Source organism: Pelodiscus sinensis, chromosome 7 (assembly GCF_049634645.1).
Source record: "Pelodiscus sinensis isolate JC-2024 chromosome 7, ASM4963464v1, whole genome shotgun sequence".
In the NCBI taxonomy this organism is placed as follows: domain Eukaryota; kingdom Metazoa; phylum Chordata; order Testudines; family Trionychidae; genus Pelodiscus; species Pelodiscus sinensis.
Window position 1 is genome coordinate 65,936,444 of NC_134717.1, and position 21,694 is coordinate 65,958,137.

Consider the following 21,694-nt stretch of genomic DNA (forward strand, 5'->3'; position numbering starts at 1 on the left):
GCCAGAGGATGAGGTGAAGGCTAGGACTTTAACAGAGTTCAAAAAAAGAGCTAGATAGATTCCTGGGGGTTAGGTCCATCAATGGCTATTAGCCAGGCTGGGTAGGAATGGTGTCCTCAGGCTCTGTTTGTCTGGAAATGGGTGACAGGGGAGGGATCTCGTGAGGATTTCCCTGTTGTGTTCCCTCCATTTGGGGCATCTGGTATTGGCCACTGCTGGCAGACAGGATACTGGGCTAGATGGACAGTTGGTCTGACCCAGGGTGGCTGTTCTAATGTTCTTAGCTCAAATTCAAGTGGATTTGTAGTGCAACTTTTGTAATATATACAACACCATGAGAACTAGAGTTTTGTTTTCTAAAGAAAGCTGAGATTGACTTCTTATTTCCCACAATCTTAAAAAAAAAAAAAAAAACAGAAGTGGAGTATGAAGAGAACTAAATTGCCAACCTGATACAACCCTGCTCCATCTGAGCCCTGCTTTCACTGAGTTAGAATTTGGAAATTGTCACAGCGTTGCATATGCTTTGTTTTTTTCATTTTAAAGCCCTCTTTGAGCTGCGATAAGGGAAAGACATTTCATGTGGCATGTAGTACAATTCAAACACTGTGTTTGGGCCAAGTAATAAGTGTATAGCCTCGTAGAAAAGTTTCTTTGACTTTTTTAGTCTTTTCTGAGACTAGATCTCCTCTAATGGGAAAAATGAAGTTGCAGTCAATATCTGCTGTAATAAATGCAAAAAGTACTTTTATATTCTGAGAGTGGAAGGCTTTCATTAAAACGACTTGTTTTATGTTTATCATCCTATGTCATATTTTAAGCTTTTTAAGAGAAACAAAACAGAAATAATCTTCAGAGAAGTTAATTGTATTTTTTATAATTGTTATGGAATTAGGTGGGTGGAAAGAAGAGCAGAATAATAAAAAATCTGAATGCTTTATCTCATTCCCTGTCTCTTGGGTTTGTATGGGATACTCGTTGATTGTGTGTTTGGTTTTTTTTTCACTAGATATGTGGAGCTGAATCGCTTAGCTTTCCTGGAATCTGAAGGATTGCCCAAACCAAGAAAATCATTGTTTATTAAGCAGAAGCTAACTGCATCTGTTGGAGAAATTGTAAATGGAGGAGCATTACCTCCAGTAACTTGCCATGTACCTATCTGTAGCTTCAGTGGGCAGAACAGGTACATAGGAGCGAGTATTGCTGGGGAGCCAGCCAGCAGTATCCAGAAAGCCCATGCGAACGTGCTAGGTAAGAGCATGTGGACAAGGCCAGCATCTGAAATGCTGCCCAGAAAGTTCATGTCTTCTCAAGTTTGTTGCTTTTTCCCATTTTGTGAGAATTTTGCATAGATGTTAAATGAAATAGAAACCACAACTTGCTTCAGGGGTCTCCATTCCACCTGTATTCTAGCAAACAAAATTTGTGTCCTCAAAACAGCAAATGTATTAATGGAAATCAAATTTTGGGCTACCCACCATGAGCATTTGTAGTGAAACCTGATCTAAAATGTTTCACTCAGCCAGTTATTGAGTAGGAACCACACCTTGTTTCCATTCAGAAACAAACCAACAAAAGTAGAACCTTCAGTCCTGAACATGTGCAGCAAAATGTTTGTGAATCATTTATAAACTGAGATTTGGTTCAAGAATAAAATGAACTCCTTGCAGACAAGTTGCACGTAGAAAGTGAGGCCCAGTTAAATAAATGTTATAATTATTTGCCCATTTCTAAAGTGAATGCATTTTGTTTCAAATATTTTGAGTTTACACCTCTGCTGTGTTGGACAAAATGCAAATATTGATTAACACTTAAAACAAGCTGTGTGTTTAGTGCGCATACAGCACACTAGAGTGCACATGGAATTCTCAAGCTCATTCCTTCCTAGTCTTTAAAATAGTCTTTGTATCCTAAATAAATTGTCAGTTAGTAGAGCATGTAATCTGATGCAAACTCCAATGTTTACTATTTATTACAGTGCACTGGGCCATCATAAGAGCTCATTTTTCTGATTTAATGCAGTTTATCAAGTATGCCAACTTTTGAGAGAAAATACTGCAGTCAGTTAAGTTACGCAGACTGATGCTGTTTGGTTTTGATGTTTTCCTGTAGAAGGAAGGACGGAAGAGAAGGGCATGGAGCCTGATGGGACAGTGATGCAAGTCCAACCTCCAGCTCACCCTTTGCCTCCACTGTTCCCTCGTCCTCCAGCATCTTTGCCTGCTGCTGTACAGTCCCCCTTTCAGCCTGTTGTGCAGCCTGAGCTTCCACCTTCAGACCCTCTGCCTAGGTACACAGACATGGTAAGAGACATTGCTCCTAAAAACAACCAGCTCTGGAAAAATGCATATTGACTGTATAATTTCAGTTGTCCTTTTGTGACATAATTGTTGATACTGGAATCGGATAATGTCTTCACTGTTTGTGAATCTTTGTATTAAGATAAGAGACCAGAGAAAGTTACTGGTCCAGAGATCTAGGTGGTTAAATGAATTATTATCCTGCACTTTCGTAGAGAGAAACTTGGGTTCAGTTTCATTGTGCCATTTGGGGAAATTTGGTTCCAGTTAATAATGGCAGCTGAATATCTGATGAGTCATGCAGAAAATGTTACCTCCTACTATGACTGTCAAATATCTAAGGCTAACCACGATTGTGTATGGCTAATGTTTAGATGGGAAACCTCTAATGTAAACTTGCAGTGGTGCAAAAACTATTGATTGTTTTTCAGAGTAGGAATGTAAAATTTTGATTATTTAGCTAATCAAATAGTCAATGTAATTTGCATTGATTATTCGATAAGGGCACTTCCACCTTGGAAGTGTATCAACAGCCCAAGGCTGTTGATATACTTCAAAGGTGAAAGGCCTGCGGGGACCACAGGGCTAGTGGGGGACTCAAGCAGTCCCCCCTGGCTCCATGCTCCCCGTGGCATTACAAAGTGGCAGTGCTGCTTTGAAATGCTGTGGAGAGAAGCACCCCTTTCTCTTCCCCCACACTTGCTTGCTGCCTCTTTCTGCTAGGAGCAGCAAGTACTGTTTCAGAGGTGGCACTTTATTTTAGTGAATCAATTACTAAATCAGTCCCCAGAACAGCAGCATGTCCCTTTTTGGATGAGACCTATGACAGGGGGGTCCTTTTCACAAGGATATTGGTGTTGACTTGCAGTCATGGACATACAGCAGTTTGGGTGATTATAAACTATTTGCCGTCATATCCTCTTGCAGTTTTAATTGGATTTGGTGATGTTCTTCAATGAGTATCTTAAACTGTTGTGTAGTACTGCATGGTATAGTCCTATTGCCCTGTTCTTCCTCAGATGTGGTTGCATGGATACAAATTTCTATTCATTGATGTGGATATCTGCTGATAGAAATGAGTATCCTCTGATCCATGGGGCTCCTCTCTTAAGAGCCACAGCAGTTAAATGAGACTATCGTGCGTCTGCTCCTAGGAGCCAGCATCTCATGCCATCAGCGCCTTCCAGCCATGCTTCTATTCTGCCCCTAGCCTTATCCCAAACCATGTCTCCTGCTTGCGGTCAGTACAGCTAAATGGCCAGGAGGAGCTGCCAATATGGGGCACTGGCTCCTGTGAGTGGCAGCATCATGTTATTCTCATTTAGACATTGTGTTTCTCGAGAGTAGAGCCCTGCAGATCTGTGGATACTAATTTTTCTATCTGTGGATATCTGCATCTGCGGAGAGAATTGTATATCCACGCAGGGCTCTATGCATTGAGATGACAATTGCTATTTAATTAAATAAGATTGATTTTATTAATGTTACCACTGAAACTAACCCTTGAATGAAAAATTATACTTGAAAATATTAAACATTTGAGATACTAAGAAAAATCAGGGTTTTTTTCCCGATTTAATTTGGGAATTGCTTTTCTTTTTTTGGTGGAGTTAATGTTTTGCACTTCCATTATATTGAAAGAAACTAAAAAAAGGCCGAAGTGGAGTTCCATATTGTCTTGACTTCCATATTGTTTCCTTTCTTTAGAAGTACAAAGATAGGTTTTCTAACTATGTATTTGTGAACATATAAGTTCACAAATTCTAAAGATTCCTGCCTCAAAATTACACATGTGTGCAATCCTGTGTAAATATCAAACATTGTTTCTCAATATTTTCTCCTATGTGTGTATTTTAAGGACATTGCAGAAGTGTTGGAAAGTCTGGTGCATGAAGTTCTCAAAGGAGAGTGCAAAGAAATTGTCAAGGCAGGAGCAGCATATGCAACTGCAGCTGTGTGGTAAAGGCAATTATTATTACTATTATTGACAATTTAAGGGGCCTGTACCCATCTCCGTGTCACTGTGCATTACTAATAAGTAGCATGAAGACTTCAAGCTTTCATTTATTTTATGGAGGGGGAAGTGTCCCAAGTAGCTGGATATTTTCATTCTATTTTTATTAAAAGCAACAATGTCAGGATTGATAGGGCCAGTATTGGCTCCCTCCCCATGCTTGAAAATTACACTTTCTCTCCTGAAATGTATCCTGGATGTATATTTAACAATAAAAAAGCACCTTTATAGGCCTTCCAAACTGTGCAGTATGATGGTTTTAAGGTCCAAGTGATTAGGCTGACTGAAAAACCATGGTTTTCATATGCAGTCTCTTATGCGCTACTCTGGAAAAGACTATTGAGTTAATTCCATCCATTCAAGGTAACAGAGGTATATCACTGATCAAAATTCTTGGTTGCTGAACAACTTTCATATATTGTCTAGGCTACTGTGTTTCCATTCCAGTCTGCTCTTTCTGTGGTCCTGCCATGGGGGCAGGGGACTGGACTCAATGACCTCTCGCGGTCCCTTCCAGTCCTAGTATTCTGTGAAATAGCTGTTGGTTCTGTTTTGATCTGTTAGTGAAGGGCCCTTAGGGAATTCTTTAGCACTTGTCCCGTTCTTTCACTACTTGTCCTCCTTTCTGTTGCCTCATGGTCTCTAGGAGCCATGGGAAGTAGGGAAAGAAGTTTGGCGGGGTCAAGCTACAACCCCAGGGCAAACTAGTAATAGGCCCCAGTGTTTACCTCTGTAGCTGCAGGGGAACTGTGTTTTCCACTATTGTCCCCTCAAAAATATGTTGCTGGAAGGGAAGATGCCCGGTTTCCCCCCATTTACAGTTCTGTTACGTCCATGCTGCTTAGTGAGCAAATGTCTCTTTGGTGCACCCTTATTTGTTGAGGAAGCACAGAAGAACTACACTTTTTGAAAACTCAAGTCTTCTTGCAGGATCTCTTCATCAAACTGGGTTTTCAAAACCAGTGTTTGAATGTTCTCGTGTTGGAATAGTGAACTATATTAGGGGTTCAGTCTTGCTTGCCGAAAGTGGCAGCTGGCGCTATGCACTAAATTCTGCGTGGGTGAGATTAGCTTGGGGAGGGTCAAAGTGGCATTTGAATCACCAGCTGTGGACAAAAAGATTATCAGAAGCAGGTGATTTTGTAAACATGCCTTTTTGGGGAGGTTGTAGTGACAATCTGCTGGGGTTCCCAGAAATGAGATATGGATCATCCCCCTTAGCCTCAGAAAGCGAGAGTTTTGCCTCTATGGAGTGATGTGTTGGCCCCCTGACACACTAACCTCTTGAATTGCCAGTCAGCTCTTCAGCCTGTCCAAACTATGTATAGCAGGTAGCCACCGGTAACGCCCAATTTTTGAGTTCCTTAGAGGTATCTCCCAGCAATATTTAGCCTTTCTATATTGTAGTACCCACAAAACCCTGTCAAACTGGCTGCTCCTTTAAGGAGACACTCCAAAGCATCTTATTATCTCAGCTAGCATGAACACTCTCTGCTTCAGTTAAAGCACAGAGTTGGTTCATAGTAAAAGTAAAATAAATTTATTAATAACAGAACAGTTGGAGTGGTATCAGGTAGAAGGAATAAAGATAGAAATTATTACAAATAAACAAAAATAATAATAAACTTCTCAGACTTCTCTATAACCTAACAAATTAGTTGTTTATTCACAGAAGTTTTCTCTCACCACTTTTCTTCCAGTATGGCTAACTATTTAGCTACGACCCTTCACAGACCTGTGTGCTTAGTTCATTTGTTTCCTTAGGTGAAAGTTAAATTAGGGGTTCTCTTCCTCTCTACAGACCAATAAACTTCTGAAAGGCCTCCCAGGAAAAGTTCTTTTTCCCTGCTGGGTGTAAATGAGGGATGTAAAATCCTGGTTAATAAGTTAACCATATAAATGGAATGTTAAATGTTCAGTCTCACTGGTTAAGTGGGATCCCACAGATGGGGGACCGCTCCCCTCTGCAGCATGGCACAGTGAACCCAGCCAGGTTGGAGCAGGGCCCGCCCCCCCCCCCCAAGGTGTGGTGTAATGGGACTGGCTTGGTTGAAGCAGCCCCCCTGCTGTGGTGTAGCGGGTCCAGCAGGGTTGGGGTGTCCCATGGCACGGCGTGGCAGATCCAGCCAGGCTGGAGCAGTCTTGTATGCATGTTGGGCAGGAGGCTGCTCTAGGCCACTGGTTAACAGCTTACCCAGAAGCATTACCTGGTAAGGGTGATGCTTACCATGTAATGAGTTAACCGGTTACCCGTTAACTTCCCTAGAGTAGATTCTTTGCTGTGTGGTATAGGCGCCAGGCTGGATCCTCCACTGCTGGTGAGATTTGGCGAATAACTTTTCTGCAGCCTCTGATTACAAACGAATAGCCCATTGAATTTGGCCATTCTTGGTTTGAGATAGTGGCCTCTTTCCTTTGGAGAAAATGTGTCTCAATCCCCCCGACATGCTTTATTGAAACACATTTTAGTTACATCTCCAGCTTATCTGTGAAGCTCTATGTGGGTTAACTGTCCCTACATCGTGCAAGTATATTGATGATTAGTTTCTCAGTGATATTTCAGTGCCGCTTCTGGATAAATATCATAAGAGTATGCCATCTCTCACTGCGGTGTTCTTAGGGTCATAGCAGTATGATAGGAATACCTTGCTCACATTATTTCAAAATTTGGACCACTAGGTCTACCCTGTATTTTAATGAGGCACAGCATAATTCAAGACAATCGAAATTAGCATGTGGGTTTTAGAGCATTTACAGTAGTTGTCTTTTAAACATTGACACAGTCTTAGTTAAGACAGAACTTAAGTTCCACCATCACGAAATCCTTAAGGGTGAAAGAGACGTTTTCTTACCATAAATCATTTTATTACGGAAAATCCACTAGTCTTTATCAGAGTTACCTCTAATCATCTCCATCCATGTTCAGAATAATAGTTTATGTGCACCAAGGCATATGCAAATGTACCCCACCAATAGAAACCAAAAACCTAGTTGTGGGTGCTCTGCTAATCAGCCGAGCAGCATTTGAATTTCTCCTGAGTGGCCGCACAAGTTCACAGCTTAGAAGGAACACTGATCCTTACTTCTTGCCACCCTTGTTATTGTAGGCTGTCAAGTCATAAATTGCAGCTGATATATAGTAGCCAAGAATGTGGATCACTGAGTTGCCTCTTGGATGGAGAGTCATTGAGTGGATTGTCTTTGATATGCCTGATATAAATAGATTTAGGGAGTAAGAATGGGTTTGAGCTGAAGTATGTTATTAATAGAAATGAAAAACACAAAACCTGCTGCCTTTCTTTATGTAGTGCCTCTGATGCCACCATGGAGGAGCTCTTGACTGAAGTGATGATGGAGATTCTCAGGCAAGTCGCAGCAGATGTGGTCAGTGTAGAAAGAGAGCGAGTCAAAGAGGAAAAACGCAGAGCAGAAGAAGAGAAGTGAGTAGTCTTGGTTCTTATCAATGAATTATATGTAAGATGAACAGGTGAAAACTTGAGGGACTGGATTTTTCAATGAACTGGTAATAGGTAGGGATGCAATAGTGCAGACAATTAAACGGTGAACCAATAAGCAAAAGCAAATTTTTTTAGAGGGCTGCATGGTTCAGTCCTGGTTAGCGCCTGGTTCCTGGAGCTATCCCTTCTGTGGCTTTGCAGGGGAAGTAATTTTGGAGCCAGGTGGGCAGGCAGCCTTGCTTAGTCCCGGTTTGTGTCGTGTCCCAGAAGCTACCCTCGCTGTAGCTCTGCAAAAAACGTACTTTAGGAGCCAGGCAACCTGCCCACTTGGCTCCTAAATTACTTTCAGTGCACAGCTGCAGCATGAGTAGTTGACGGAGCCAGGACTGAGTGTTAGCCCGTATCAATTAATTGTGTAGTCAACACAATTTTTCTTCTTAACATCCCTAGTAATAGGCGTACCGGTTGTACCTCCCTAAACTGAGACTCTCTGGTCTGGCAACATCCAGATGACAGATGTTGCTGGACCACTGAGCCCAGGGATAGGGAAGTCTGGCAGCAAAGCTGGGAGTGCATCGGGGGACCAGCAACTTGGTGGGAGCCCCTTGGCAGGCAGTTCAGTGTGAGCCCCATGCCAGGGGGCAGGCGGCACAGCAGGGAGCTTTGGCCCCAGCGGTCAGGGAGCTCTGGCCCTAGGGAGCCCCTGCTGGGCTGGTGGCAGGGGGGCTGGTGCTGGAGACTGAGTTCAGGACCATTGGGGCCAGCTAGAGGTTGGAAGCAGCCAGCATTAGGGAGGTGTGGGAGGCATGGGAGGTCAATAACGGAGGCCCTCCCCTGGTCTGGCAAAGCCCCTCATTCTGGACCAGGAAGGTCCAACCTGTACTTGCCCTTACTTTCAGGTTGTTAGCATGAATCAAGTCGCAGGATGGTTGGTACTCAGATGGCTTCTTTATGTTAAAAGGCCTAAATTTACCTAGGAGTGTGTATTTTTCTCTTTAAGTATTCTCTAATATATTCATATATTTCAGTTGTAAATTGTAAAATCTTTTTTTATAAGGTTATTATATTATATTTATTTAAAACTGATTGAATTAGAGTGATACTTAATAATGACACCCAAAGTTAAGAATATGGCTACCAAGGCACAGGGTGAGCTGTACCTTTGCCCTCTCATTATGACATTCCATGTGCAACGCTTCCAAGTGACAGGGCTAAGCACGGTACCCCACACCTCACCCCAGTCTGAGACTGGGTCTGAAGGACACAACATCTCCGCCCCATGTGAGTTCCCTGAGCAGATCCAGCTATATTTGTAACCTATAACTGACTTTCTGGTGAGCCTGTGACTACTATGGAATGGAATAAACAGAGAGGATGAGGTTAAAGAACAGAAACCCTATCTGCATATTCCTTAAACCTTCCTTGAAAATTTAGTTGGGTCCTGATTGTCCTAGTCATTTCTTCAGCCTTACGACAGGACAGAGCAACCTAATGTGTACTCCTGCAACCTCTTCCTCTCAGTCTGAGCCTCAGTCACTGCCTTGATTTGAATTCACAGGCAGTCGTTATCTATTTCAAAGGTTATTTATTTGACTAGGACCCCTGAGCATCTTACTGGGCAAGGAGGTTGCACATAGACTTCCAGCAGTAGTGTCACTGTCTTGTCTGTTAAATACTGTCAGTGATCTTTCTTCTTGGAGTGTTACCTGCGCAAATTTCTCTATCCCTTCCACACTTTAGGAACACACACCTTTACCCAGTTCCTAGGGCTCAGGGTGTAACTCTGTTAATTTACACACCCACCCTTACCCAATTCCTAAGGCTCAGGGCGTAACTTCTTGACGGTTTGCAGGATATTTTGCCACTGGAGGAGCCTTACACAGTAATATTCTTATTCTCTATTTATTGACAATTCCCAAGCAAACAGAATACACATGCTAAGCACACTATGTCATGCTCACGAATTCTGATAAAGGCAGGCAGACTTCTCCTACTGGCCAGGCAAGATAAGTCTCTCTAGATCTTAGCTGCTCCACATCACGGTTGTGCAGAGGAGTCTGGCTGCTCTGGTCTTAGGCTGTGTCTTGGAGGTGAGTAGTTCTTCTATGTCTTCCCTCTTCCTTCTTAGTGTTCCTTTTTCTTTCCTTTTCCTTCTTTCTTTTGCTTTTTCCTTCTTTCACTTCTGCTTGCTTGTCTTCTTCTTGGACTATGTCTAGATTACATCCCTCTGTCGACAGAGGGATGTAAATGAGGCACTTCCAAAGTGCAAATGAAGTGGGGATTTCAGTATCCTGTACTTCATTTGTATAATCGCGGCATGGCGCTCTTTTGAACAAGCGCCATTTCTGAAGTAAAACCACAGTCTAGAGGAGTACAGGATCTTTTGAAAAAGCCTGCCATTTTCGAAAGAACCGCGTCTAGACTGTGGTTTTACTTTTGAAATGGCACTTGTTCAAAAGAGCGCCATGATGTGATTATGCAAATGAAGCGCAGGATATTTAAATCCCTGCGTCATTTGCACTTTCAAAGTGCCTCATTTATATTCCTCTGTCGACAGAGGGATATAATCTAGATATAGCTTTGGACTCCAGTTTATATAGCAAAACTTGAGTCCTGCTTAGCTATACTATAACTAATTATTTTAGTATAATTTTACCAACCAATCATAACATATTGTAACAGAATTACCTAGCCCATCAGACCCAACCACCTTAGTTGATTTACACCTAACAAAATTAATTATACAGTGGACAGAAACAGTTACAAACCAGAGTGAGATATCACAGACAAACAATAAGAAAGTGAGGACAATAATCATATAATGAGGATTCCACAACTATTGATAAGCAGTTTTTCCAGATGAAATGCTGTTAGCTAATTAACATTTCTTTACCCATTTTGATTTCTTTATCTGGTGACAGTAGGGGCCGTTAGGACAAGATCCCCTTCTCAGAGCCTAGTTTCACACTATTTTAATGCAATTTAGATGGAATATGAGTATGCGACTCTGGGCTTTACAGCTAATGACTGCTGCTCTTCAGTCTGGCTGCAGAGGAAGGCTTTAGTTTAGGCCTTCCAATATGGCTACATGCTTTCCAATATGGCTACAGAAAAACTATATTGTTACAGATGTGTAAAATTTCCCAGGATTGTGTTAGCTCTTTCTCTGCTATGTAGCAAAGAGCGTGAGAAGAATTGTGTAGGTAGAATCTCTTGGTGCCAGCTGCTGCTTCTCCTAGCACTATGAACCCCATGTTCATCACCCGGCAAGGGTGATGCTTATTGGGTATCGAGTTAACTTGTTTACTCATTCACATCCCTATTCGGGACCTTCACATCTTTCTATCCTTGACAAAAATAACAGAGCAACGGTCTTGCCAAGTACGTTGGGATGTACTGGCACTCCTTTTCTGGTTAACGTATCTATAGTTACCTCTTAATTATTTTGTTTTATACATTTGTAGAATAAACATTCCCATAAAGAAACCAGCCTACAGTAATTCATAGAACAGTACAGACAATTTTCATCTTGTCCATATATTATATGTCTTCTCCCTCTAGAACACACTGGGTGGATATGCAGCAGGAGTTGTCCCCTGCCTCCACATGCCACTGAGTGTGAAACTGGACCCTGAAAACTGGGCTGCACCTTCCTCCTCCTTTCTGGCTTGTAGGGGCTGAAAAGGATTGCAACCCCTTATCTCTCACACTGCCAACTGTCCTATCAGTAGCTTAGCAGTCATCTCCCGTGAAGTATTGTAAGAGGCAGTCTCTTGATCAGTCGGTAGGGGAGAATAGGTCTCACTCCCGCAAAGCTGGTCATGCTGCAGAAGGTTTGCCTTCTGCTTACAGAAAGTAAATCATGAAAAATTCAACTAAACAACATGGAGGTTAATTCTGTGTCTCAATCATCAGTGGTGTAGATGTGGCACGTACGTGTTACAGATCATCAAACAGGTTTCGCCAGTCCTTACTTGTGTGTAATTTGTTTTCATCCTTTAGACAGAAGCAGGAAAGAGAACAGTTGATAAAACAGTTGAGCCAATCACTGGGTGCGGAGCTGACAGAAGAAGTACTAAAGGAAGGTATTCAAGAAATTTCGGCTAGTGAATTAAAGTAAGTGTGATATTAGCTATGTAGAATGAACAGTATGGTGTATAACACAATGCCTGCATAATACACCTTCTTTCCTGAGAAAGCAAGACTCTGGCAAGCAGTGGCGGACATCTCGCTGCTCTTTTTGTTGGACCCAATACATGGTGAATTGTAAAAGACATCAGTTGGTTAAATTTTCAAACAATTCACTGTGCACAATTTAGTTCATCAGTAGGTTCTAAAAAAATAATAAAAAAAAATCTATTGTATGTTTAAATATCTGCAAAGGGATATGGAAAACATGAAGGCTCATCCTTTTTACTTTTTAGTGACATATTGGGAAGTTTGGAATTTTTAAAAATATTATATATCGTTAACTCTCAAATCTTTAACTGGGGGCTAGGATGTCAAATCTTTGATACAGACTTCCTGGATCAATTAACATTCAGGAGAAAGGAAGATTGAGCCTCTTAGATCTGCAAGGGAAGGCACTGTCCCTTACTGCTGCAGCACTGATTCTTTCTTCTTTGCTACTGGAATTGATCCAGAAAGAACTTGGCTGCCATTGGCTTGCTTTCCCTTGTGATTGTTCAATAGCAGTCTCAAAGGAAACGTTAGAGGTAGTTTATGCAACTCCAGACTGGAGCTCAGTTAGGGTATGTCTACACTGTGCCACCCTAGTTCAAACTAGGCTGGCTAATGTAGGCATTTGAACTTGCAAATGAACCCCGGGATTTGGGCTTCATTTGCATGTTCCCAGGCAGGCGCCATTTTTAAATGCCCGTAGTTCGAACTATCTGCCCGCGGCTACACCCGGCACGGACTAGGTAGTTTGAATTAAAGCTCCTAATTCGAACTACTGTTAAACCTCCTTGCAGGAGGAATAACGGTAGTTCAAATTAAGAGCTTTAATTCGAACTACCTAGTCCATGCCGCGTGTAGCCATGGGCAGGTAGTTCGAACTACGGGCATTTAAAAATGGCGCCTGCCTGGGAACATGCAAATGAAGCCCGGGATATTTAAATCCCGGGCTTCATTTCCAAGTTCAAATGCCTACATTAGCCACCTTAGTTCGAACTAGGGTGGCAGTGTAGACATACCCTAAGTGCCTTTGGTCTGTATCTTTGTGGTGTGTATGTAATTACATCTGAAGCTAGACTTCTGTAGAAAGCAAGTGCAGGGTGAGGGCAAAGGGTGGCCATGTACCAGAGGAAAATGCATGTTCAGCTTCTAGTAAATTTTGAATGTTTTGTATCTGTCAGTAGCAATCTCTCTATCCAATAAAGAAGCTAACTTTCGCTAGATGTAATTAATGATGATGATGGACTTAGCCGTTGATAAATGGATCTCATCTTCTATGATGCTGTTGGTGAGCAACTAAGCCAATCCTAGATTGGCAAATCTGATTGCAGATGTGTCATAAAAATCTGCCATCTGTGGATGTTGTGCATTCTTTATGAATCATATGTTGTGCATTCGTTATGAATCATATGCTTTTTACTTGTAACATCTGGATACATCGAATCTTGAATCCACTTTTGTCGACAAAACCCTGTAGTCTAGACACACACCCTAGATAAGAGAGACTTATGCTTTTGTTTTCAAAGGAAAAACTTAGAAGTATAGTGGTTTAGAAATCTTGTGGCTGTCATATTTAAAATGATTACTTACCTGTGCTGTAAATATCTACCTTGTATACTAGAACTGTTTTTAGCATTTACTCAAGTGTGTTGCTTAGTGGGCATTTCTGCCTTGGAATCTCATTTTGTTTCATTCTGTATCAGGTATGCTTTGGAAAGAGACCGTAAAGCCCGCATTGCCCGTTGTTCAGAGGAAGTCTGTGCTAATGTAATGCAGCTGTTTATGGAAGAGGAGATTTTCCAGAGTGCTAAGGAGACCCTCCAAGAGCTCCAGTGTTTCTGCAAATATCTGCAGCGGTGAGTTGTCAAACCATACTATGCACCCTGTTTTTGATAAGACCATTAAGTGGCCTCTAACAAGATCAGTAGTGACATTTGCTAATAAAAATACATAGTGTTCGTTTCTGGTAGTCCCTACTAAGTGCTTTCTAGACAGAGAAGATGGAACAGTTCCTTTAGTCCTTGTAGAGTGTATAATTCCTTAAAAATAGTTAAAGGCTTTTACTTTCCTGGTAATGTTTATAAGACTCTTTTCATCAAGATGGAAGATGGTTGATAATCCAGAGAAAAGCAATTAAATGGATTATATACGAAATGGTACACAAACACAAGAGTAAATTTAAGGGGAATATTTATCTAAAGGTACAATCTGATTAGAAATGGGAGGCACAACTGATGAATCATTCACAGGATTAATCAGGACAAATCCAAGATCATTATTATAGTGTCCACATGGCTCAGCGAAACATGTTTTCAGTACTTGTCGGATGGCAGTGAAACTGCCTCAGACCCTTCTCTTAGTACTTCACCTTCTGTCACAAGATGCAAGAACTGTCCATCACAGCAGCCTCACCGTACTCCACCTTAAGGCCTGGTTACTCCATGTCTGACTGGGGGTCAAGAACGCCTGGTTTGAGGAAGTAAAAGATATATTACGGAACAATTGGAGAATAAGTACAGGAAAGACTTATATATCCATAAGATGCAAATGATTTTGTATCTGGTGTCAAGATCAACACATCTTGTCAGAGTTGTCCTCCCTACTGAGGATGCTAGACTATGTACGAGGACTTAGCCCCGATTTTTTTTATCTACAAACTCCATCAGAGTACACTTGGCTGCTATTACCTCGTTCCATGACAAGGGGGATGGAGTTACTGTATTTGCTGATTTGACAACTAAACACTTGCTTAAAGGTGCTGAAAACACTTTTCCCATATTAAAAAACCTTACACCAATGTAGAGCTTAAACCTTGTTCTATGCAGATGCAAGGGAAAGCTGTTTGAAAATCTTGCAACTCAATCTTTGTTGTACTTACCCAAGAAGGTGGTGTTCCTCATTGTCATCAGATCCACTGGATGGTGGGAGAATTAGGTGCCCTAATGGCACACTCACCTTACACAACATTCTTTAAAGATAAAGTAACCCTACGACCACATCCCAAGTTCATACCCAGAGTCACTTTCCCCTTTCTTTTAAACCAACTTATTTACTTACCTATAAGCCACGTGCAGATGGGAAGGAGCTCTCGCTCCCCATATTGGATGTTTGTAGAGCATTAGCTTTCTATATTGAAAGAACAGAAACATTTAGAAAATCACCTAGACTATGCAGAATGTTCAATGGGAGATTATGCAAATACACATCAAGGTGTATCCATTAGAGCTACCAAAACAACTTTCTCCAACCTTCACTGGGAGTTTGCACGCGCTCTTCCGGAGCATTGGCAGCATCTGTGACCCAGCACTGATATTTGCAGAGTAGCTACTTGGTAGCTACAAAGTAGTCCCTGCTTTCACTAAACACTATGCTTTAAAACAAGGCTACCCAATATGCAGCCCGTGGGCCACATGTGGCCCATAGCCCATTTGTTTGAGGCCCATGGTATGGTTTGGGTTTACGTGGGGCTCAACATGCGGCCCGCAGCTGGGATCATTTGAACATGGCCTCCACTGAGAATACGGCCCCCACGGAGGGGGAGCCGGGGCATTGTGGGAAGTGCTTTGTATTCAGGCCCGTCGGTGTAAAAGAAGCTATTTGCATATACACTTTCATGTCTATGGAACCACATTTAAGTTGCGGCCCTCGGCATGTGCTGTGAGTATCATTCTGGCCCCCGGGGCTTCCAAAGTCGAGTAGCCCTGCTTTAGAACATCGGTCAGCATCAGATGCTCTCTTCGGACTTATGGTGTTATCTGTTGTCACTAGTCCAACTTCTAAGCCCTCCCCTCCATATAGAGGCACTGCTCAACAGTCACCTAAAGTAGAGTACCCTAGGGGACATTTTCAAAGAAGAGGAGACCGTTACCTTGTACAATAACTGAGATTCTTCCAGATGGTTGTCCCTGTGAGTGCTCCACTGCCCTCCCCCCTTACCTCTACTTCGGAATTTCTGAAGGAACAGGGAAATGGTTGGCTGCAAACTGCTATGTAACCAGCAGAGCAGCGCAAGATGGCTACAGCATGTGCACTACTACCACAAATTGATTACATGTGCATGAAAATGTTAGTGCTTACATGTTTACATGGTGGGAGGGTGACTCCCGGGAAGCTGCCTGCCATGCTTCCCCCCAACAGCAACAGCACGGTGGGGAGGGCAGATGTCTCCCCAGGAACCAGTGCCCATGGGGAACTGGCTTAAAAGCCTGCTTCCCATGCACAGAATCTCCTGCTTCTCCTCCTTCTCCTATGTCATGCTGCTACTTCTGATACAGGTGTGGGAGGAGGGGCCCTGTGTGTACACTTCTATGCCCCTATATTCCACTGGAGGAAGTGCAGGACAAGCAGCGTCCACTTGTGGACATTTCTCACTCCTTGGTGTAATGGGCAGTGTTGTCCTCAGATCAGCAATGCTATTCTTCATCCAGCTTGAACATTTTGGTATACCCTAGCTGTTTGCACACCTCCCTGTCCCCAGATGATGAAAAGAGAAGCTTTGTACTAGCCCAGAGGTAGGAGGGTTTTGGTTTTTTTTCCACACCCTCTGCCCAATTCTGTCTTGATGCAGGCTGCAGCAGAGCCCTTCAGACAGCAAAACCCTCAATCTACTCTCATAGATAAGGAAATAAAGCACTTGGATCTTCTGTGCCGTAAGGTCTTTTCTTCTGAAAGTTTCTAATTCTGATTTTTAAATTACCAGGTCTCATTGGCCACATATGAATTCATAAACTATGGCTTATGAGAGGACTTTGCTGACAAACTGCCTTGGCAGTATCAGGCTTGTTTCCAGTCTTTGTTGGATGAGGGCAAGCTGGTGGCTAGAACAGTTCTTCAATTGGTCAGTGGCATAGGAGTTGCCATGCAACAAGATTTGTGATGACTTATCTCTTTTTTCCTGAGAAGCGTAGGATGCCATTAAAGATCTTTTCAGTGAGCCACACCTGTTTAATCAGAAAACCAATGCATCCAGCCAGTCCCTCAAGAACTCCAGGGCCATACTGAGATCACTGGGTATCAATGCATCAGCACCCCAGTGAATGTTCTACTGCCATCTGCTGGTGTGGTGATTCAGCACTCGCTAGTTCTTCCAGCAGAGGCCATACAAGCCTCTTTGTAAGTGCCAGAAAACCCCACAATTCTGCCTCCTGGCCTGCCTTCACAGTCTTCATCTTCTCACTTGTCGTGCTCTCCGAAGCAATATTTCTGAGTGCCACTAGAGAGGATTCAATCATTTTGATTCCTGCTGTATATCCAGTCCACCATCTTTGGAGGGGAACCAAGCACTCCTTTTCTCAGCTTGGGGTGTGGTTATGGAAAAGTGAGTCTTGAATGTCATTCAGCATGGCTATACAAGCAAGTTCATGAAGCTGCATCATCCACCTCACCTGTCCCAATCCTAACTCAGGGACCACTCTGAAGACAGCATTCTCAGCCTAGAGGTGGACTCCCTACCAAGGTTCCCTCTAATTTTTTCTATCCATGTGCAGAATTAATTTTGTTACATGCAGCATCAATATCAAGGTGATGTGCACCACCAGTACAAACAAAAAACCTAGGTGATTCTCTATATTTTAGAGAGTTTGTGTATGTCTGCCTTTGAGTGCGTCCATCTGTTCAATAATTCCTAAACAGTAAGAGCTAGGACCACCAAATTTGTTAAGCAGCTTCCTCTTAACATAAATCAAAGCAAGGCCAGAGTTTGGTTGTGTCAGGAAAGTGGGAAGTGCCTGGAATGGGACTGTTTTCCATAACATGGAAAGGGAGGGGGCTGATCAGAGGACAGTGATACTGCTGAGTGACCATTGGGGGCATCAAGCATGCAGGACAGCTGTTCTGCAGAGTGACGACCGGTGCAAGCCGCACCAGCAGGAAAGTGGCCAGCTGGAAATGGGATTCCATGTGGCTGGCCACTGGACCAAGTAAGGGTCCCCCTCTGCCCCAAGAAGTGCCAGATGGGGTGGAGGAGAGGCCTGCTAGTTGGGGGCTCTCCCCGGACCACACCCAAGCCAGGCAACATGCTATGGCTCCCCTCATAGAGAGTCTGGGGCGGGGAACTCTGCCCCCTCCTGAGGAGACACCTGGACCTAGACAGCTGCAGGCGAGAGGCAACTGGAGCTGGCTCCCAGAGTCCTGCCACCCAGATCAACTGCAGGGCAAGGGGGCTGCTGTCGCTCCTCACCCTCCAAGACCAACTGCAAGGTGATGGGGGTAGCTAGAGGCCAGGGTCAGCCCCTGGAGCCCTGCCCCTCTCAAACTAGCTGCAGGGCATGAGTAGAGCTGAAGTCTGGGGCCAGACTTGGCCCCCCGGGGGGAGCCACCAACTTGGGAGTGCAGCCCCAGCAATTCAGGAAGAGCTAATGGCTGAACAGTGCAGCCCCAGTCCCCTGGGGGAGCTGCTGCCAGAGTAGCACCAGCCTTGCCGTCATGGGCGGCCCTGGTAAACTCCTCCCCCCAGCGGCCTCCCAGTCCCCTGCCCTTGAGTCTTGCACTTCCCACACCCTGTCCTGACTGTAGCACCTCACCCCCTGCTCTGACTCTGGCCCCTCCACATCCTGATTGGTGCACTCCCACTTCTTACACTTTGCAGTCTCCAACCAAGAGCTCACAGGCACATGGGGCAAACATCTCGAACTCAGAGTACTGTAAGGTAAGTGATCTCTCCTTTCCTGACTGCTAAAGTAAGGCCCCAAAGTAGCTGCAGGAAGTTAAAAATGAAGAATAATTCTGAATATGAAATCTGTGAAAATGTGAGAGTTAACTAATATAACATACATGAATTTTATCTTTTCAAGATGGAGGGAAGTGGTAGCGGCGCGGAAGAAGCTGAAGCATCAAATGAGGGCGTTTCCAGCAGCTCCCTGTTGTGTGGATCCAAAAAACAAACTGAAAGCATTATCCCCCAGTGCAGAGTGTCCTATTGCTAAGGAGAACCTAACTAAGAGAATTGTAAACTTGGGACATGCAGGACAACTAGGAATCTCTTGCACCAGGTATGAGTGTTCTCACCTCTAAGCTGAAGTCTAGTCAGTTTCAAAAGATAAGTTAAAAATAATTTCACATGATCATAGTTTTCTGACAACATAAATTTTGTTTTAAACACACATTTTCTTATACCCTTTGTCCAATGAAGAACCTTCACAAAAAAGACACTGTCAGTACACATTGTACTCAGATATGTACAAGAAACAAAGTGAAACCCAGAAAGAATTTTACTTTGCTCTTCCATTATAGTAGGTCTTCTAAGTGTTTGTCTGGCTTGCTTGGTGCTCAGATGAGCACCCATAGCTGTTGCAGACCTACATGTGTGATATGGGGGATTCACCCTGACCAGACTTTCTTTGTTTCCAGGTTAAGGTGGCTAAGAAACAGGACAAAGCATCAAATGAGAGTTCAGTACTTTTACCAGCAGTTGTTATGGTAAGTTAGGGGGTTTCATTAAAGCTACCTTTGCACCAAGATGCTGATTGCTCATGAAATGTTGGTGCAGGGTGGTGTATTGAACTCCAACAGCCTTTTCAGACTAATGCCTATGAATATGTCACTTAGCCTAAGTGAAGGGTGGATCCTCCAAAAAGTGAGAACCATGATCTTCTGCACCTATTGACTGCAGTGTCTGACTAGTACTGGGAAAGTGTTGAGTGGCACATGGGACAGAATCTAGTGTGGCTCATATGCAGAGAACATTAAGTGAGATATGATCTATGGCCTGTAACGTAAGTGCAGAAGATGATCAGATCTTTGTCTTCAGTGGGCTCAGACTGTAGTTTAAATGCTAGACTTCTCTGTGAGAGAATAGTGATCTCAAGACCATAGCTGAAGGTCAAACAGTAATGAGGATTGTAGAGGAGGTGGACAGAATTTCCCGAGTTTTATGAGGCCACTTCTTCTTGAGTTTGGTGTCTAGAAACCTGGTGTCACTGGAGACAATACTGCTCAGAGCAGAGAGAAACCAACAAAAAAGAGAGCACTTACAAGTGTGAAACCATGATCCCTGTGGGTCTGTGTGGAAATTTTAAGTAGTCATCAGTGTGCAGACATCTGTAACTTCGATGTATATAAAGTAGGATTCATGAACTCTGTGATGTGTCCCTCTCGTTGATAAAAGATAATTCAGTAATTCCCAAACTAATTGAAGAAAGTGGACAAAAATAAAAGCTTTCATCCTTGTTGAGGGGGACAGAATGAATCAAGTTGGAGTTTGTAAGCAGATCTGAGACATGGCAAAAAAGCTAGGAAACTTTTGCTAATTAGTAAATGACATTTTGAACAATCACAAAATCTTGTCCAGTTAGCACCACAACTTATCAAAAAAAATTTTCTTTTGCAAATAAATCACTCATGAAATTTCAGGCAATTTGATGTGTCGAAATCTGAAATGTTCTGAGGAATTGACAAATGATAAATACAAAATTTTGGTAGGATGCTCAAAAGTTGGATCAGTGAGTTTAAAGGCTGCTTAGCTTATTCCTGGAAACATGCCATAAATTAACATCCAGTTTGCTCAATGTTGTCTAAAAATATGTCAAAAGAATCTAATTTATTATATTATCTAAACCTGCACAGCCTTCTCATGAACGTCAATCCCTGACCTCTACAAAACCAGAGTAGTCAGGCAGATGAGGGAGAGAGAAGGAATGTGCATGTGATCCCACAAACCAAGACACATCTCTCAGGCCAGATCCTCTGCCAGTGTAAATCAGTGTAGCTCTTGAAGTCAGCTGAGCTATGGCAATTTACATCGGCTTCATATCTAGTCCTGTAGGTCTAACTTTAGACTTCCTATTTTTGACTCTACATTTAACTCCTTGTGGAAAGCTAAAAGTTTTAAGAAATCATTTACATTAGCTCTTGACAAATCAGACTTACTGCATTCATTGATTCAAAGTCTGTTGTCTGTGTTCACAGCTTCAAAATGTTGCTTGCTTTAGCATGCAGGTGCACAGACAGCCACTCTGACCTTTCCAGAACATGAGAATAGCCATATGTGGTCAGATTGATGGTTTTGCTCAGTGCCGTGTGTTCCAAAAGTGGCTGATGCCAAGAGTTTCCAAGGGAATAAACAGAATAAAACAAAAATCTTTTTTTAAACCTAGGTTAGGGTGAAAAGAAAGACTGATTTAAAAAGTTAAAGATATTGACTGGTACTTATTTTTCATAAACTTTTCACTCTCTTTTAAGTGATGCAGCATGGACTCCCCTGGATCTACCTTCACTGATCATTGAAAATATTCCATTTCAGCGAGAACACATATTTTGGAAGGTGCTCTTGGTGTTGCCAAGTTATGAAGGAAGTCCAACAGAGGATTCCAGCAGGTAAACAAAGGAACCAATCAGCATTCCTGTGCATGTCATACAGACAGTATGAAAGAGTTGGAAATGTCACTGAAATCCAAGTCTCCATGTCCTTGTGTCCTGGGTAGAAAGAAAGGCAATGAATGACCGAGCAAATGGGTGAAAGAGATAGAGGTGAGAGGCTATGTTCAGTCAGTGCAGTAAAGTATACAGAATTATCAGCAGCCAGGGAAGGCACCTGGTTCCCAGACGAGCACACTTTGCTCTAGGTCTAAGGTGGTAGAGAGCAGTGCTGCTGAGCCTGTGCCCCTTCTTGACCACTAGCTGTGCACTTCCCATTGAGGAGAATGAGTGGAGCTTATGAGGATGCTCATTGAAGCTGGTGCGGGGTTGGAGTACGCTTATTGTGGAAGGAACACTTGGAGATTTTAGTAGCAAGCTTCCAAAAACGTCAA

At 42.9% G+C, this 21,694-nt stretch overlaps 1 protein-coding gene across 2 annotated transcripts in view; it reads left to right on the forward strand.

The window, feature by feature from the left end:
• The window catches only part of MCM3AP (minichromosome maintenance complex component 3 associated protein), a 69,261-nt gene that overhangs the window by 26,957 nt on the left and 20,610 nt on the right, over positions 1–21,694 (forward strand). For both annotated transcript variants that reach the window (XM_075934166.1, XM_075934167.1), the window contains exons 12-20: positions 1,010–1,251; positions 2,113–2,303; positions 4,159–4,259; positions 7,623–7,754; positions 11,775–11,888; positions 13,652–13,804; positions 18,740–18,937; positions 19,296–19,364; positions 21,126–21,260. In XM_075934166.1, the coding sequence (XP_075790281.1) occupies positions 1,010–1,251; positions 2,113–2,303; positions 4,159–4,259; positions 7,623–7,754; positions 11,775–11,888; positions 13,652–13,804; positions 18,740–18,937; positions 19,296–19,364; positions 21,126–21,260 (1,335 nt within the window). The remainder of the gene's footprint in view (positions 1–1,009; positions 1,252–2,112; positions 2,304–4,158; positions 4,260–7,622; positions 7,755–11,774; positions 11,889–13,651; positions 13,805–18,739; positions 18,938–19,295; positions 19,365–21,125; positions 21,261–21,694) is intronic.